The sequence below is a fragment of the Dasypus novemcinctus genome, chromosome 25 (genome assembly GCF_030445035.2).
Source record: "Dasypus novemcinctus isolate mDasNov1 chromosome 25, mDasNov1.1.hap2, whole genome shotgun sequence".
NCBI classification, from domain to species: domain Eukaryota; kingdom Metazoa; phylum Chordata; class Mammalia; order Cingulata; family Dasypodidae; genus Dasypus; species Dasypus novemcinctus.
The window spans coordinates 47441052-47454670 of record NC_080697.1 but is presented as its reverse complement, the minus strand read 5'-3'; the positions used below and the strand labels follow the sequence as shown (position 1 = coordinate 47454670).

General features: G+C 35.0%; 1 protein-coding gene across 3 annotated transcripts in view; it reads right to left on the bottom strand.

The window, feature by feature from the left end:
* The window catches only part of FBXO25 (F-box protein 25), a 94187-nt gene that overhangs the window by 16044 nt on the left and 64524 nt on the right, over positions 1–13619 (bottom strand). For all 3 annotated transcript variants that reach the window (XM_004463142.5, XM_004463141.4, XM_071211849.1), the window contains exons 6-8: positions 12906–12999; positions 12012–12196; positions 3573–3755 (exon numbers count right to left, since the gene is read on the bottom strand). In XM_004463142.5, the coding sequence (XP_004463199.1) occupies positions 3573–3755; positions 12012–12196; positions 12906–12999 (462 nt within the window). The remainder of the gene's footprint in view (positions 1–3572; positions 3756–12011; positions 12197–12905; positions 13000–13619) is intronic.

The following is a 13619-nucleotide window of genomic DNA, read 5'->3' as shown; positions in this document are numbered from 1 at the left end:
TAAGCAAAATTCTGTTCAGAACCAGCAGATGATTTTCAAAGAATAACATAATGTACAAAGTTAATTTAAAAAGACAGCAGTGCATCAAACATTTATTTGAAATTAAATTCAACAGATTAGTAAGGAAATATTAAAATAAATCATAGTATGTCTATAATGGAATGCTATATAGTTGTTAAAAGTATTTAAATATTCTGATCTGGAAGATATCCATGATCTATATTTAAAAAGACAATGCAATTTAAAAAATGGACAAAGGATTTGAACAGACTTTTCTCCAAAGATATACAAATGGACATTAAGCACACGAGAAGATGCTTGACTTCAATAGCCATCAATGAAATGCAGGAAGATACAACTTCATGCTCACTATGGACGGCTACAATTAAAAAGTCACATAATAACACGCGTTGGCGAGAATGTGGATAAATCAGAACCCGCATACACTCCTGGTGGGAATGTAAAATACCTTTGGAAAACAGTCTGGCAGATATCTTCAAAAATTTAAATAGCGTCACCATCTGACCCAACAATTTCACTATGTATATACTTAAGAGAAATGAAAACATGTTCACACAAAAACTTGTACATGAATGCTTATAACATCGGTACTTATAAATAGTCAAAAGGTAAAAACAACCCACATGTCTCTAAACTGATGAGTGGATAAACAAAAGGTGGTATAGCCATACAGTAGAATATTATTTGGTCATAAGTGAAATGACGTACTGATATATGCTACAACATGGATGAACCTTGAAAACATTATCCTCAGTGAAAGAAGACAGTCACAGAAGATCACCTATTATATGATTTCATTTGAAATGTACAGAATAGGCAATTATACAAGACAAAAGCAGATTAATGGTTGCTTTGGGCTGAGGTGAGGAAGGGAGAGGATGGAGGACAGGAGAGATGACAGGTAAAGGACAGAGGATTTCTTCCTGAGGTGAGTAAAGTATTCTAAAATTGACTGGTGATTGTTGTACAACTCTGTGATATGCTAAAACCCACTGAACTGTACATTTTGGGTGGACTGTATGTAAAAGCTGTTAGATAATGAAAGCTGCAGAATGACATAGATAGATATATTTGTGTATGTATAAAAGCTTGAACCTATGTGTACTAAACTATTAACAGTAGCTATCCTTAGGAAGTGGTAGGTACCTTTTACTTTAAAAAAAAATTATGCTAGCCTTTTGAGTTGTTTGCTGTTGAAAGGAACATGTTTTACTTTTTGTATTTGAAAAAATAACTTGGATAACATACTCCTACCTCAATCATGGCTTTTGAGTACCTTGTTTTGAAATTATGATAACCAATGAGGAAATTTTTGTTTCTAGTAAAATTTAAAAGGACGACAGTTTGAAAATAAAGAAAAGTAATTATAGGCCTAATTATGTTAATTTCTGTATCCTCCGAGCCTTTCTAAAAAATTAATTCCTAGGGAGTAAAAACAACTATTTGTGTCTTACTTTTACAGCTTACTAATTCTATACTACACGAACGTACACTTGCAGCAAAATTGAGAATTTTCCTGCCCGCTATATTATTTTTCTCCTAAATTATCTCAAACCCAACATCCTAACAAGATATTCCAGTCAAATTAGTCAACTTTTCCTTCCAACGTAATTTTAGATCGATCACATCAATCTTTACACAGCACTCAGTTTCCACTTAGAGGATGCTTCCTAACCTGTGCTATTTTCATAGTTATTTCTAATATGCTTGTCTTTTTTCAGAGTCTGAAAAAAGCACTGAAGAACAGGTAATTCTTTCTGCTGCTGTTTTTAAAATTCAGTCAAAAAAATGTTTGCAAACAAGATGCACCTGTAGGTGCTGATTGCTAATTATAATTAACTATTCTGGTATGACAAATATTGGTGTAGAAGAGACATTTAACTTCTTTAGAGTGGCATATTTAAGAAAATCCAAGGATCACAGAAATGGTCAGTAGATATTCTTAAAAATACTGTTAGATTTATAAAAATAACTGTCAGGCATTTCCATTAGTACTCTGTGTAAACAGTTAAGACCTGATAGTTCCTCAGAATACCTAACTGCCTATTTTCTGCATTTTTCTTTAAGATATTTGAAAGGAATCTCAAACTCACCATGCCCAACCCTTTAACTCATCACCTCATCCCCAGACCTGCCTTTCCCTTCCAGGGTTCCCCACCACTGTGAAATGCACGGCTGTCCACCACTGGGTGCAAGCCAGAAACCGCCTGTACCGGCCCCTCATCTTCACTCTCACAGCCAACCAAGCATCAAATCTATCCATTTTATCTCCTACATAGCTTCCAAATCTGTTCACTTTTGCACTTCCTTTGTCACAACCCTTCTTTCTTATGACCATCTGTTAGTCTTTCCTGGGATACTCTCTTAATATGTCTTCTTGCATTCCACTTTAATCTATTCCTCAAAGAAGAGCAAGAAGAATCTTTTATTAAAAATGCAATTTAGTCAAAATCCTTCAATGGCTTTCCTAAGATTTTTGGATAATGACTAAGAGCGTCAATGTATGCTCTGGCCCCTGGCTTCAGCACTACTTCTTGTGTCACTTTCTTCTCACCCTCTATGTACCTGACCCAGTGGCTATTTTTCACTGCCTAAAACCTTCTTATCCCTAATTGCCTAGATTATGTTCACTTTCTCAAGGAATTCCCCTTACTCCTGCCCTGTCCTTCAAGAGTAGACAATGTGTGCTTAAATCTATACTACTCCATCATAGCATTTATCACAATTTAAATTAAACATGTATCTACTGAGATGTCCAATATCTGTCTCTCCCCTCCTACACAGTGCTCCATAAGAGCAGGGACCATATCTGCCTTGTTCATCACTATATTCCCCTTACCTGTCATACTGCCTCACAAATGGCAAACAGCCACTAAATATCTGTGCCACTAAATATCAGTCATAAATGAATGACTGAATGAGTTCTGCAGTCATCTAGAATCAATAACAAGAGGATTTAACTTTGAATGATGAGTAAGCAAACAACATGGGGAAAGACCCCTAGCAAGTTATATAGAAACATAAGCTCTGTGACTGTGCCCACAACTGCTTCTTGAAGGCAGCAGGAAATAGAGGAAAGTGAAAGAGTATTCCTGGAGAATGAAGAGAGGTGTGTTACCAAATGATAACAGAAAACTAAGGCTCAAAGAGGTTAAATAACTTTTTAATGGATACATAGCTTGGTAAACGGATAAACTGGAATTTGATTCATCAAATTAAGGAGAAAATAAAATCAACTAGTAACTTTGATATACTACTACTATTGTAAGAGGTAGAAAAAGAACTTAATTCTTGCTTTGTTTTGTTGTTTTGGGCTATTTTTAGAATTATGATTATTTTTAATTATGAAAAATAAACTGTACGATCTATAGAAAAATCATAGGCAATTCCAAAAAATTCTGATTTTCCCTTGGAAAAAAAGAAAGTGCCAGAAGTACACTGCATAAGTAAACACCTGTAACAGGTGTATATTTATGTACTATGAGATTCCTTAGGAGGTCTCTACTAAACTCATGAAACCTGAAGGATGACATTTCTGCCATCATACTTACCTGCTTTTCAGCAAAATGGTACTGACAAAGTTTCTTCCACAACTGTCTGTCTTCACTGAGCATATACAACGTTGGAGTCACTTGACCTAAAGTTATGATATCCCATCCATCTGAAAATCTGTATAATATGTTGTTCAGCATGTGTAAAGGAAGATCACTAAGTGTAAGGCCATTGTTCACTTGCTGAAAGGAAAATATTGATGGCATTTTATTGACAAAATAAACAGTTGCATTTATTTACACTGAAATTTAACTTGCCCAAGCTAGAACAAATATGGCTATACAGAAGAAGCACTATAATTAAAAATATCATTTCACTCAGCACTTAGTTTATAAAGTGCTTATATACACGATTGCATTTCATCCCAATAGCAACTCAAAGCAGACAGAACAGAGGTGTCTATTTTACCAATGAGGAAACTGATATGCAAAGCAGATCATGTGATTTGCCTAAGTCATAAGACCAGAAAATGAAGCTAGAAATAGGACCTAAGTCATCTTCGTCCTAATCCTCCTTTCTGGAGCCTTCTTTCACTTTACAGGTATACGTGCTGGAAATATTTTGAGCACTAGGAGAAAAGTGAAAAGTATTAAGAGTATTTTATTTTTTTAAAAAACCTGAAGACGGTAGTTTCTAAGAACGTAAAAATGCTGAAAGAATCAACCTAATGTTCATGAGGGCAACAAAGACACATTTTAAGTGGTCCTGTGGTAGAGTGGAAAGATTTCTGGCTTAGTCAGGAGACAAGGGCTCTGGTTCTACACTCTGGTCACTCTCTGGGTGGCCTGGGACACTGCCGGCTTTAATAAAGCCACAGTTGTTTCACTCAGTGACTATTGAAAATAAACTAAATGGTCTTCAAGGTCCCTTCTAGCTATAACTATCTATGACTTGAAATTTATAAACCATATCCTCCCTCACATAAATCAGAGAACAAATACAATGTGTTTATTTCTCAGAAAGGCTAGTAAAATGAGCACCCTTATAAATACACATTCTAGAGCAAGATTAAAAGCTGCTATAAAAGGGAATACAAAGAAGGCAGACTTGTATTTTGGCCTGAGAGATGGACACCAGTTCCTTATTTGGAGGCTAAATTAGTTTGAGAATTAACTCTGCTCTCAAGGCTGAGCTGGGGCAGTTCTGGATCTAGTTTGCATATAATCCCATCTTAGACTTTTCAGTCCTTATCAAGTGGTTTCAAAATGCATGCCTTAATTCTCATTAGAACTTCTTACCAACAGACTGGATTCAGCAGGAGGGCAGAGGGTGGATTTTTGACAAGACTGCTCAATCCCAACTAAGGTTCTAACCACATGGCACTCTGATCTCCCTTTTATTTTGAGGTAATGTCTTGGCACCTATGTACATATCTGCATGCTTCTGGTACGTGTTCAATGATTATTCGGTCTTTAAATGTTAAATATTCATACCAGCATTAAGATGCTAAGGCTGTCCTTTTGATTTTTTTGTCTTCATCTATGGCCCTGGTGCCACTACACAATGGAAAGATAACACACAATGGTACATTTCTGGCTAGAATGAATTCCTTGAATTTGGTCCTAGAGACTGTCTGACCTATATGGGGGCAGACCAGGAACAAGGGGGGTGCAGCGAGAGGTGACTGGATGGGGATGTCCAATGTGTTTTGCCATTTATCTCTTTTCTTCTTATTGCTTTCTAGTCTTACCTATGGAAATACTTTCTTAGAACTAGGAAAATGTAAAATTGCAGGAGGATACTTAATTGTGCTTCCAAGCTGGGAAACAGAAAGTACAGACTAATACTGATGATTGATTTTGAATTATATTTTTATTTCATCAGTGTATATTAAGCAGACTGTTAAGATACCCAGTGGGGTCTCAATATTTGCTGACAATTTATAAAAGAATCTAACAATTTGAACGTAATTGTGTGATTTCTGTAGAATATATCAGTGCTTTCATGGCCTTTTAATGTTTATAATAGCAACTCCCTTCATTTTTCACTTCATTACCCTTGTTTATATCTGTCTCCACAACTAGACTGCAAATCACTCTTAGGGCAGCAGTTAGGTTTCAATGGGGGCTATTGTGTGGTACAGTTCCAAGAGGCATCGCGTCTTCAGTTATCTAGCACAGTGCCTGCAGGCACTCAGCAAATATTCTTCGGAAGAATAGAAGGATGAATGGTCACTACTGACTAGTCTAAGCATGTTTTTACTCAAGATTTATCCAGTAATTTCATCTTTATTGTCTAGCATATGGCAGAGAATCCACATAAAAGATAATATGCATGGAAATTTACTTCCATATAATAGTCATCATGCTATTGCAATATTAAATCTTATTATGAACAGGTGCTTCATTTTTCTTCATACTGAGAGAAATTTCTATACCAGATGTGAGTTTATAACAGTTCTGCTGCTAAAATCAGAAAACTTAAGATGGAATGAAGTGGTAGAAAAATCCTTGGTTTTTGTAAGGAACTGTAGATTTTTGTATGACAAATTGGCATCTGGCTTTTTTGACAGAGTTTAGATTTTCAGTTCTGTTATGACTATACACAAGGGAATACAACAGAAATGCCAATATTTTTCATCTAAACTGTATCTTGCCATTCAAACACGAAGTGGCACAACAATCTTTTGCTAGACAATATGTCAGATGTCACACTGTATTTTCAGCCCAGCCTATGCCACTGATTGACTAAATGATTTTCAGTCATGATCCTTTTCCATAAGTACACTGACTGACTGTAATGAGGTACAATACTTACTCTTTTCTTGCTTTGGGATAGTCTCAGCTACTCTTCCCAAATATCAAAATGATTACCATTTCTCTGTGAAAGCACTTTTACTAATATTTTTATTTCATCTTCTTTTAAAGCCTATGAGGAACTGTTGGAGATTGGGGATTGAACAATGTCCCCCCCAAAATTACATGTTTCAGTCTTGATCTGTGTTCCCATGTGTATGAATCCATTTGAAAACAGGACCTTTTGAAGATGTTAGAATTAGTTAATGTGTGGCCAAACTGAATTTGGGTGGGACTTGAGAGGAAATTCAGACACAGTCAGAAGAAGCAAGAAGTCAGCAGAAGCCAGAGAGGAGAAAGAGATCACTGTGTGACAGAGCACTGCCATCACCACAATGCTACCGACCCTGGGAGAAAGCTTGGCTTTGCTGCTACCTTGATTTTGAACATCTAGCTCCAAACTGTGAACCAATAAATTCTTGCTGTTGAACCTATTTGTGGTATTTGCCATAGCAGCCCTGGCAACCTATGATAGCAATGTACATTATTGTTCCATTTGATATATAAGAAAACTGAGATAGTTACATGGCTTGCGAGTGATGGATCCACTATTGCAACCCAAGCCGTCTGGCCCTAAATGTGTGTTCCTAACTACTCTGCCCCACTATTTTATGAAAGAACCATTCTCCTAACTACCTACACTAGACACTTTAAATTCATCTTTGATTTTTCTTTCCCCTTTAAGCCCACTTCAAATAAGTAGTCAAATACTACCTCATCTTTTTCTAAAACATCTTCCAAATTCACATTGCCCTTTTTACCCAGTGACTTTCTCAGGACAGTCCAAGTGCAATGGGGGTTTGGTTTCCTCCCATCAGGCTAGTCCTCTCCCAATCCATGCTTCACACTGACACCTAAAACACAGAATCTCATGTGAATCTTCCACTTAAAATAACAAAGGCTCTTTAGTGCCCACAAGCTAAAGTTTACACTGGGAGGCATCCTGCAGTCTGGCCTTGCCTTATCTCTTGCACCTTCTTCTAAGCATTCTAATCATTACGTACACCAAACTCTGTAATACTCCCCAAATGTAAAACAGGTTGCCATGTCTTTGGCCAGGCAGTTTTCTTTGTCTGCAAGATCCTTATACCCTCTAATTTGGCAAAGAGTGGCATGCTGGGGGGCTGGCCTGTGCTGGCTCACAAGAGACAATATTGATATTTTCAGAAATTTTGTGAGTCAGTGACTTGGTGGTAGCTTGAAATCATCCATGATGGGAAGCTGGCAAATTCTATATAAATCAGGGCTTTTGCCCACAGACTCAGTTGCTAAGCACTTACCAGCACACCATCACCTGGATAATTTCTTCTCATTCTTTAAGGTCCACATAAAATATTAGGTCCTTGGTGAAACAATGTAACTCTTAAACAGCACTGTGTATAATACGCAAATCCCAATCCTGAACTGTCATTGTTTACTACATGTGTATCCCCCTTGGGGTACTATCAGCTCCATTTTGGTAAAGGTTACATCTATTAATCCTTGAATCCTACTTTCACTATGGACCTGAAATATGACCATGAACTAATAAATATTTATTAAGTTAACGAACAAGTATTTATTTGCATTTTCTACCCTAATTGGGTTACAGAGAAGATAAAAGGAGATATATGAAAGCACTTCAAATTTATCAGTACTACTATACCTTCAGATGCAACTTGAAAAACATAGTATATTTGCTTTAGAAGAGTAGAAAGGGAAAAGAGGTGTATGATTTCTTTTTCATACATACAAAGACTACTTATGTTAACAAGATAATGACTTCAGAAAAATAACAAGCCTAATTAACCCAGGGGGTGAGTTTTCAGTGTGTGCTATGGTATGTAACTTTTTATTTTAAATACATGTAACACTTCTAACATTTGGAGAGACTGCAGGGTCCTAATCAATCCTATCAACCACTCACCCAATAATCCTAGGTTTCCATTTTCAGTAAAGCACAACACTTGTTTAAGAGGATTAAAACATTATCATTTAGCTTTTCATTTGCCTTTTTGTAAGAATAAGTCATAAAAATGAAGCTTCTGAATTAAGCAAGAAAGCTCTACCAACTTCCTTAGAAATATAAACACAAAATTATTAGATTTTATTTTTTGTTTTCTTTATTGTTCCTGTCTCTCTATATATGGTTAATGTCCTTATTTATTTCTGAATGGATTTGATCTCTGATATTTTCACTTTAGAGATTCCATGATTAGAATACCAACAACTTGAAAATTTAAGTATTGCCAGAATTAAAGGTGTGATACTGGGCAGTTAGCAAAAGAAAGTTACACAGCCTCTTTTATGTTGCCAAGACATTCTCTTATATCAAAGAAAATAAGGGACATATAACATTTATGAAAAATTTAAAGTTATTTAAAACCTAGTAGTCTGATGGCACAAAGTAAAATATTAATTTTATTTCTAACAAGTCATTGAGAAATTAATAGGAAATCTGTCCTTTTTTTTTTTTTCCCAGAAGAAATTTTTAAAAAGATTAACTGATAGCCTTGGTAATGAAAGACACAGTTTCGGTCCACTGTAGCAAAACATCAGTTATTGTTTCATATGACAATGATATCAGGGTGGTGTAGAGCTTTTTAAAAAGTTGTGATAAATTGTATTCCCAGAAGTGTGCACACAAGTAAATGAAGTTCACCATAGGTGTGAGTAAATCTCATTAAATTGTAAGAGCTGATAAAATTTTGGATTATAACTATCAGAAGGATTTATGATGTTCTTAGAAACTCTTCACACTAAAATATATTAAGCTTCTACTTACTTCTGGGAGTATGAGAATTAAGACTTAAGGGTTAGCAAGGTATCTTTTGTTAGAAGAATTCAGAAGAAAAGAAGAATGTAAGTTTGTTGGAGAAAATTGGCAACCACATTCTATGAGATTGAGTTTAATTTAACTGCAGTATATGCTCTTGGACTTTTGACTTATCAATGATCTATGGAAGGTCTTGGCTATTACTATTCTACCCTCTTCCTGTGTCACCTTGAAATTGACTATGAAAAATAAACATAAGATAGCAATTCACAATTTGCTAGCAATTCATAAGATCAGGGCTTATCCTAAGCAGCCTCAGACTAATCTGCCTGAATCAACAATCAACATGAGATATATATATATATTTATTTATTTATTTATCCTTAACCTTTATATATATATATATCTTAAAATATAAAACATATTTATTAAGAGATGTATTACAGGAATTGGCTCATGAGGACTTGGAGATTGGCAAGTCCAAATTCTGTAGCACAGGCGGCAAACTGGGAACTCTGATGAGGGTTTCAATGAATTCTACAGGTGAAGCTGGCTGACAGAAGTAGAGACAGAAATTCTTTCTGACTATTAAAATTATCAGTTCTCCTTTTAAGGCCTTCAGTTAATTGGATGATACTTCTCTCATTGCTGAAGGTAATCTTTTTTGATCAGCCATAGATAGAATCAATTGACTAATGATTTAAATCCATGAAACACCCTCACAATAACAATCAGGCCAATGCTTGCTTAACCAAAAACTGGATACCATAACCTAGCCATGCTGATGTATGAACTTAACCATCACATGTAGTATTTACAAAATGCAGCTGAAGTTTCTGACACTGTAAAGAGCTCCTTCCACTGGTTTCAAATAATATTTACAGAAAAGTAAAACTCTTCTGACCAACTCATACAAGTGCATGATAATACAAAACAAGACTGGAAGCAGGACACTGGGTTCAGAAATGCCAAACCTATCACAAAGAAACTCAAAACCTATGACAGTCAAATGTGCTTCTACCCATTCCTCCCCTATTATATCATATATGTATAAATGTGTGTGTGTATGTGTCTGAATATACACACTATACAACCAGGGAGGACACAAGATGAACATTCAGAGAGTGTAATCAGAAAGGCTTAAAGCAACCATGAGCCATGCATTTTTGTACCTTAGTTTTTCTACTTAGCCAAAATGATAGTATGGTGACACATGTCATTTCCAGCTGAACCAGAAAGATAATGCTACATAAGTGCTTTGTCAGAGTATGGTTATGTATCTTAGGCTAAAAACAGCAGGCATTCTTCCTAGCCATTTTCTTCTAATTGTAGTGGCTATTAGCCACTTTGAGTATGGGTAGTAGAGTTTGGGCTGCTTAGGATAATATACATTTATCATTATCCTTCTGTTTGCTTTTCTTCCAAGTTAGTGTAAAAGAAAGTAATAATCCAAAAATCTTTCTGATCTATTACACATTTATACTTCTCTCTTACTCTGCCACAGTCCGCCTGGGCAAAGATAAAAGACTCTGCTTTGCTTTCTTCTTTCCCTTTCCTTTGTGATATGTGCTGGCCCCTATCCTTGGGGTTTCTTTGCTATCCTTACTGGTCTAAGGCTGTTGTCAATCTACATTTCTCTCTAAATGATGCACATTGCCTTAAGCCCTGCCTGTAACTTCCCAGTCATACCAGAAAAGTGTTTCCTGGTCTTTCCCAAACATTCCCTTCCTTAGAGATGCTGACCACTAAAAACCCACTGCTGACAACTTCCCATCTCACTCTATCCCTAGAGGCCCATTAGCTAAGAAATTTTCAGCAGTGCAAATTAGCCACATTAAGGACAAATGAGATTTTGGGCACAGGGCCTAGTCATTTATGTCAATGCTTCTATAGGAAACTATACTGCATGCTTTAAATAACTTACAAATGAACTTTCATAATACAACTCACTTACATGCAGGGAATGAGGTGAGATAGGTTTAAAGTCAGATTTTAAAGTCCTCTGAATTACTTGTAAGACACATGAACAACTGGATGCTTCTTTCAAATTCATGAACTCTTAGTGTCACTGAATGTTAAATGATTAATGATGATTTCCTCCTAGTAATTAGAGAATCACTACTCTCTCTGTAAAGCCCATATTTAGGGGCCAAATTAAAGACCAAAATTAAGGTATTCCATGATTAGTTTTGAGGACAACTATCTTTACATGGAATATTGCATTGTCAGTGATAAATGGCAATTCTAACCCTATCAGAAATACAATTTGGAGAAAAATTTAGGCCATTAAGGTATTTATACAATTTTTTCTTTCTCCTAGATAATACCATAGATAGATTATACACGATATAACAAATTGGTTAAAAGTCTTAACATTTTTCTTATTCAAAATATTTACCAGAATAAATAAAAAAAATAGCAAAAACAACTGATATGAAAGGTACCTTCTTTTTTCTCATAGTCACAATTGCCAAAGAGCTATAAACTACATACCCACACCTATACTCAAAGAAAAGATAGCAAGCAAGAGGAGAAAAATAAATACCCTGAAGAAGCAATAACTAGATACATGAAGAATTACTGGCAATATGATTTAGCCTTAATTTATTGAATGTTATTTTAGAAGCCTCTAAAGGTAAATTAATTTACCATCTAATCATCCATAAGATCAACTCTGTTTAATGATTACCATTCCCACTGTTCTAACAACTATTAGCCATTAAAGATTCTTTTGGCCCTAATTCATCTTAAAACAATCTAATTAATACCTGCAAGAATAAAAAGGTTCTTTCAAAAAGCTGTGATATCTTTCACATATGCTTAGATGAGGTAATGACTTCTGTAATATAAAAACAGAATATAATAATTTTAGGTCAAGAAATTTATACCTTTGTCATCTGAAGATTCTGTAGCTGTTGTTGCCAGGTGAGGATAGTTTCTAATCGGCAAATCCAAATATTGATATTTCCCACCAATACAGACTTTCCTACTCCTCTAATAAGAATACAGAGTGTAGAGCTTAGGTCCTGGAGAAGATCTTTGATTAGGCGAGGATTTTGGTGGTCACTGAGAACTGGAATAATCAAAAACAAAGCTATGGACTGTTTGGAAATAATCACCACCTTTTAAAATTAATTATAATTTTTGAGATATCACAAGTGTGATGAGACTTCTTAAAACTTTAAAATTTTGCCTGATAGTAGATTTTCAGTTGAGTCTACAATTTCGCCTTTAAAATTCACAATCTATACTTACTTTTTTATCATAAAAGAAGCAATATTAAAAATGGCTTATACAAATAGTCATAAATTCTTATACATGTATAAACTTTTGGTATGAAATTTAAAGTTCCATTTACTAGAAGTCACAAGGTACAACTCATTAAATTAAAAAGAAATTATTGGCTTGTTTGATGCCTAAGTTACAACTTTGCTACTTTTGAGAACATTATACATCTAAAATGAACAGTAACTGTTTAGTTATGAAAAAGTAGAATATATTTTTAAAACTCAGGGCTTAAATTATCTTTGTTATTATAATATACCCTTTTGCATACAAAGCAACTGAAAAACAAGTGAAAAATAGTACCATAAAACATTAAGAACTGGAAAGACTGACCTGTATTCCTAACACTATTCCATTATCTTATATTACTGGTTTTGACAGCACACCTACTTGGGGGTAAGGGGAGTGGAGGGAGAGAGAAAAGAAAAATCCCATCTACTTTGCACCAAATTTCTAATTAAGTTTTAGATTATTAAAAATATCAGTGATCATCTTACCCTTTTGAACGATTTTATCCAAAATGTTGAAGTAATTCTTTTGTGCCACACCACTCAAAGAAGTTAATTGGGATTTTGCAATTAGCTGCAATAGCTTAAAAGAAAAAGGGAAAAAGCTCATCAAGTTGTAAAATCTACTTAACAAGGAAATATAACGCATAATGATATGTAACAAATATAGTATGAAGATATGGTAGGGTGAGCCATTCAAAATTAAGTCACTGTAATAGCCCTAGTTCGGTTGTAGGAAACAGTCACCAATCTATTTATTTTAAGCTAAAAAGGATTTAATACAAGAATTGAGGGAAGAGAGTGCTTCTACCTTTCAATCTGTACCTAGTTAGTGGAAGCTAATTTATATCCATTACTCTAGCTGCAAGAGAGTCTGTAACTTAGCTTTCCAACTTCTATAGCATAAGGACACATTAGAAGAGGCTACAATTGAAGCTGAGTGCCAATCCATCTTGGTTGCTAAACAAATATTTTTAAAAGACTATACACCCAGACTCAATTTTTTTGCTGACTGAACAATTAGAAAATCAAAAGGCCCTTCCCTCTGAAATTAAAAAGGAAAAACAAAACAAATCAAAAACAAAACTCCTTTTTAACACACTGTTCAAAAAATATATTTTTTAAAAAACTGTACAACACCTAGAAAATAACAGTAATACAAAACTATAACAATCTATGGGACTGAGATCTTCTTTTTTGTGG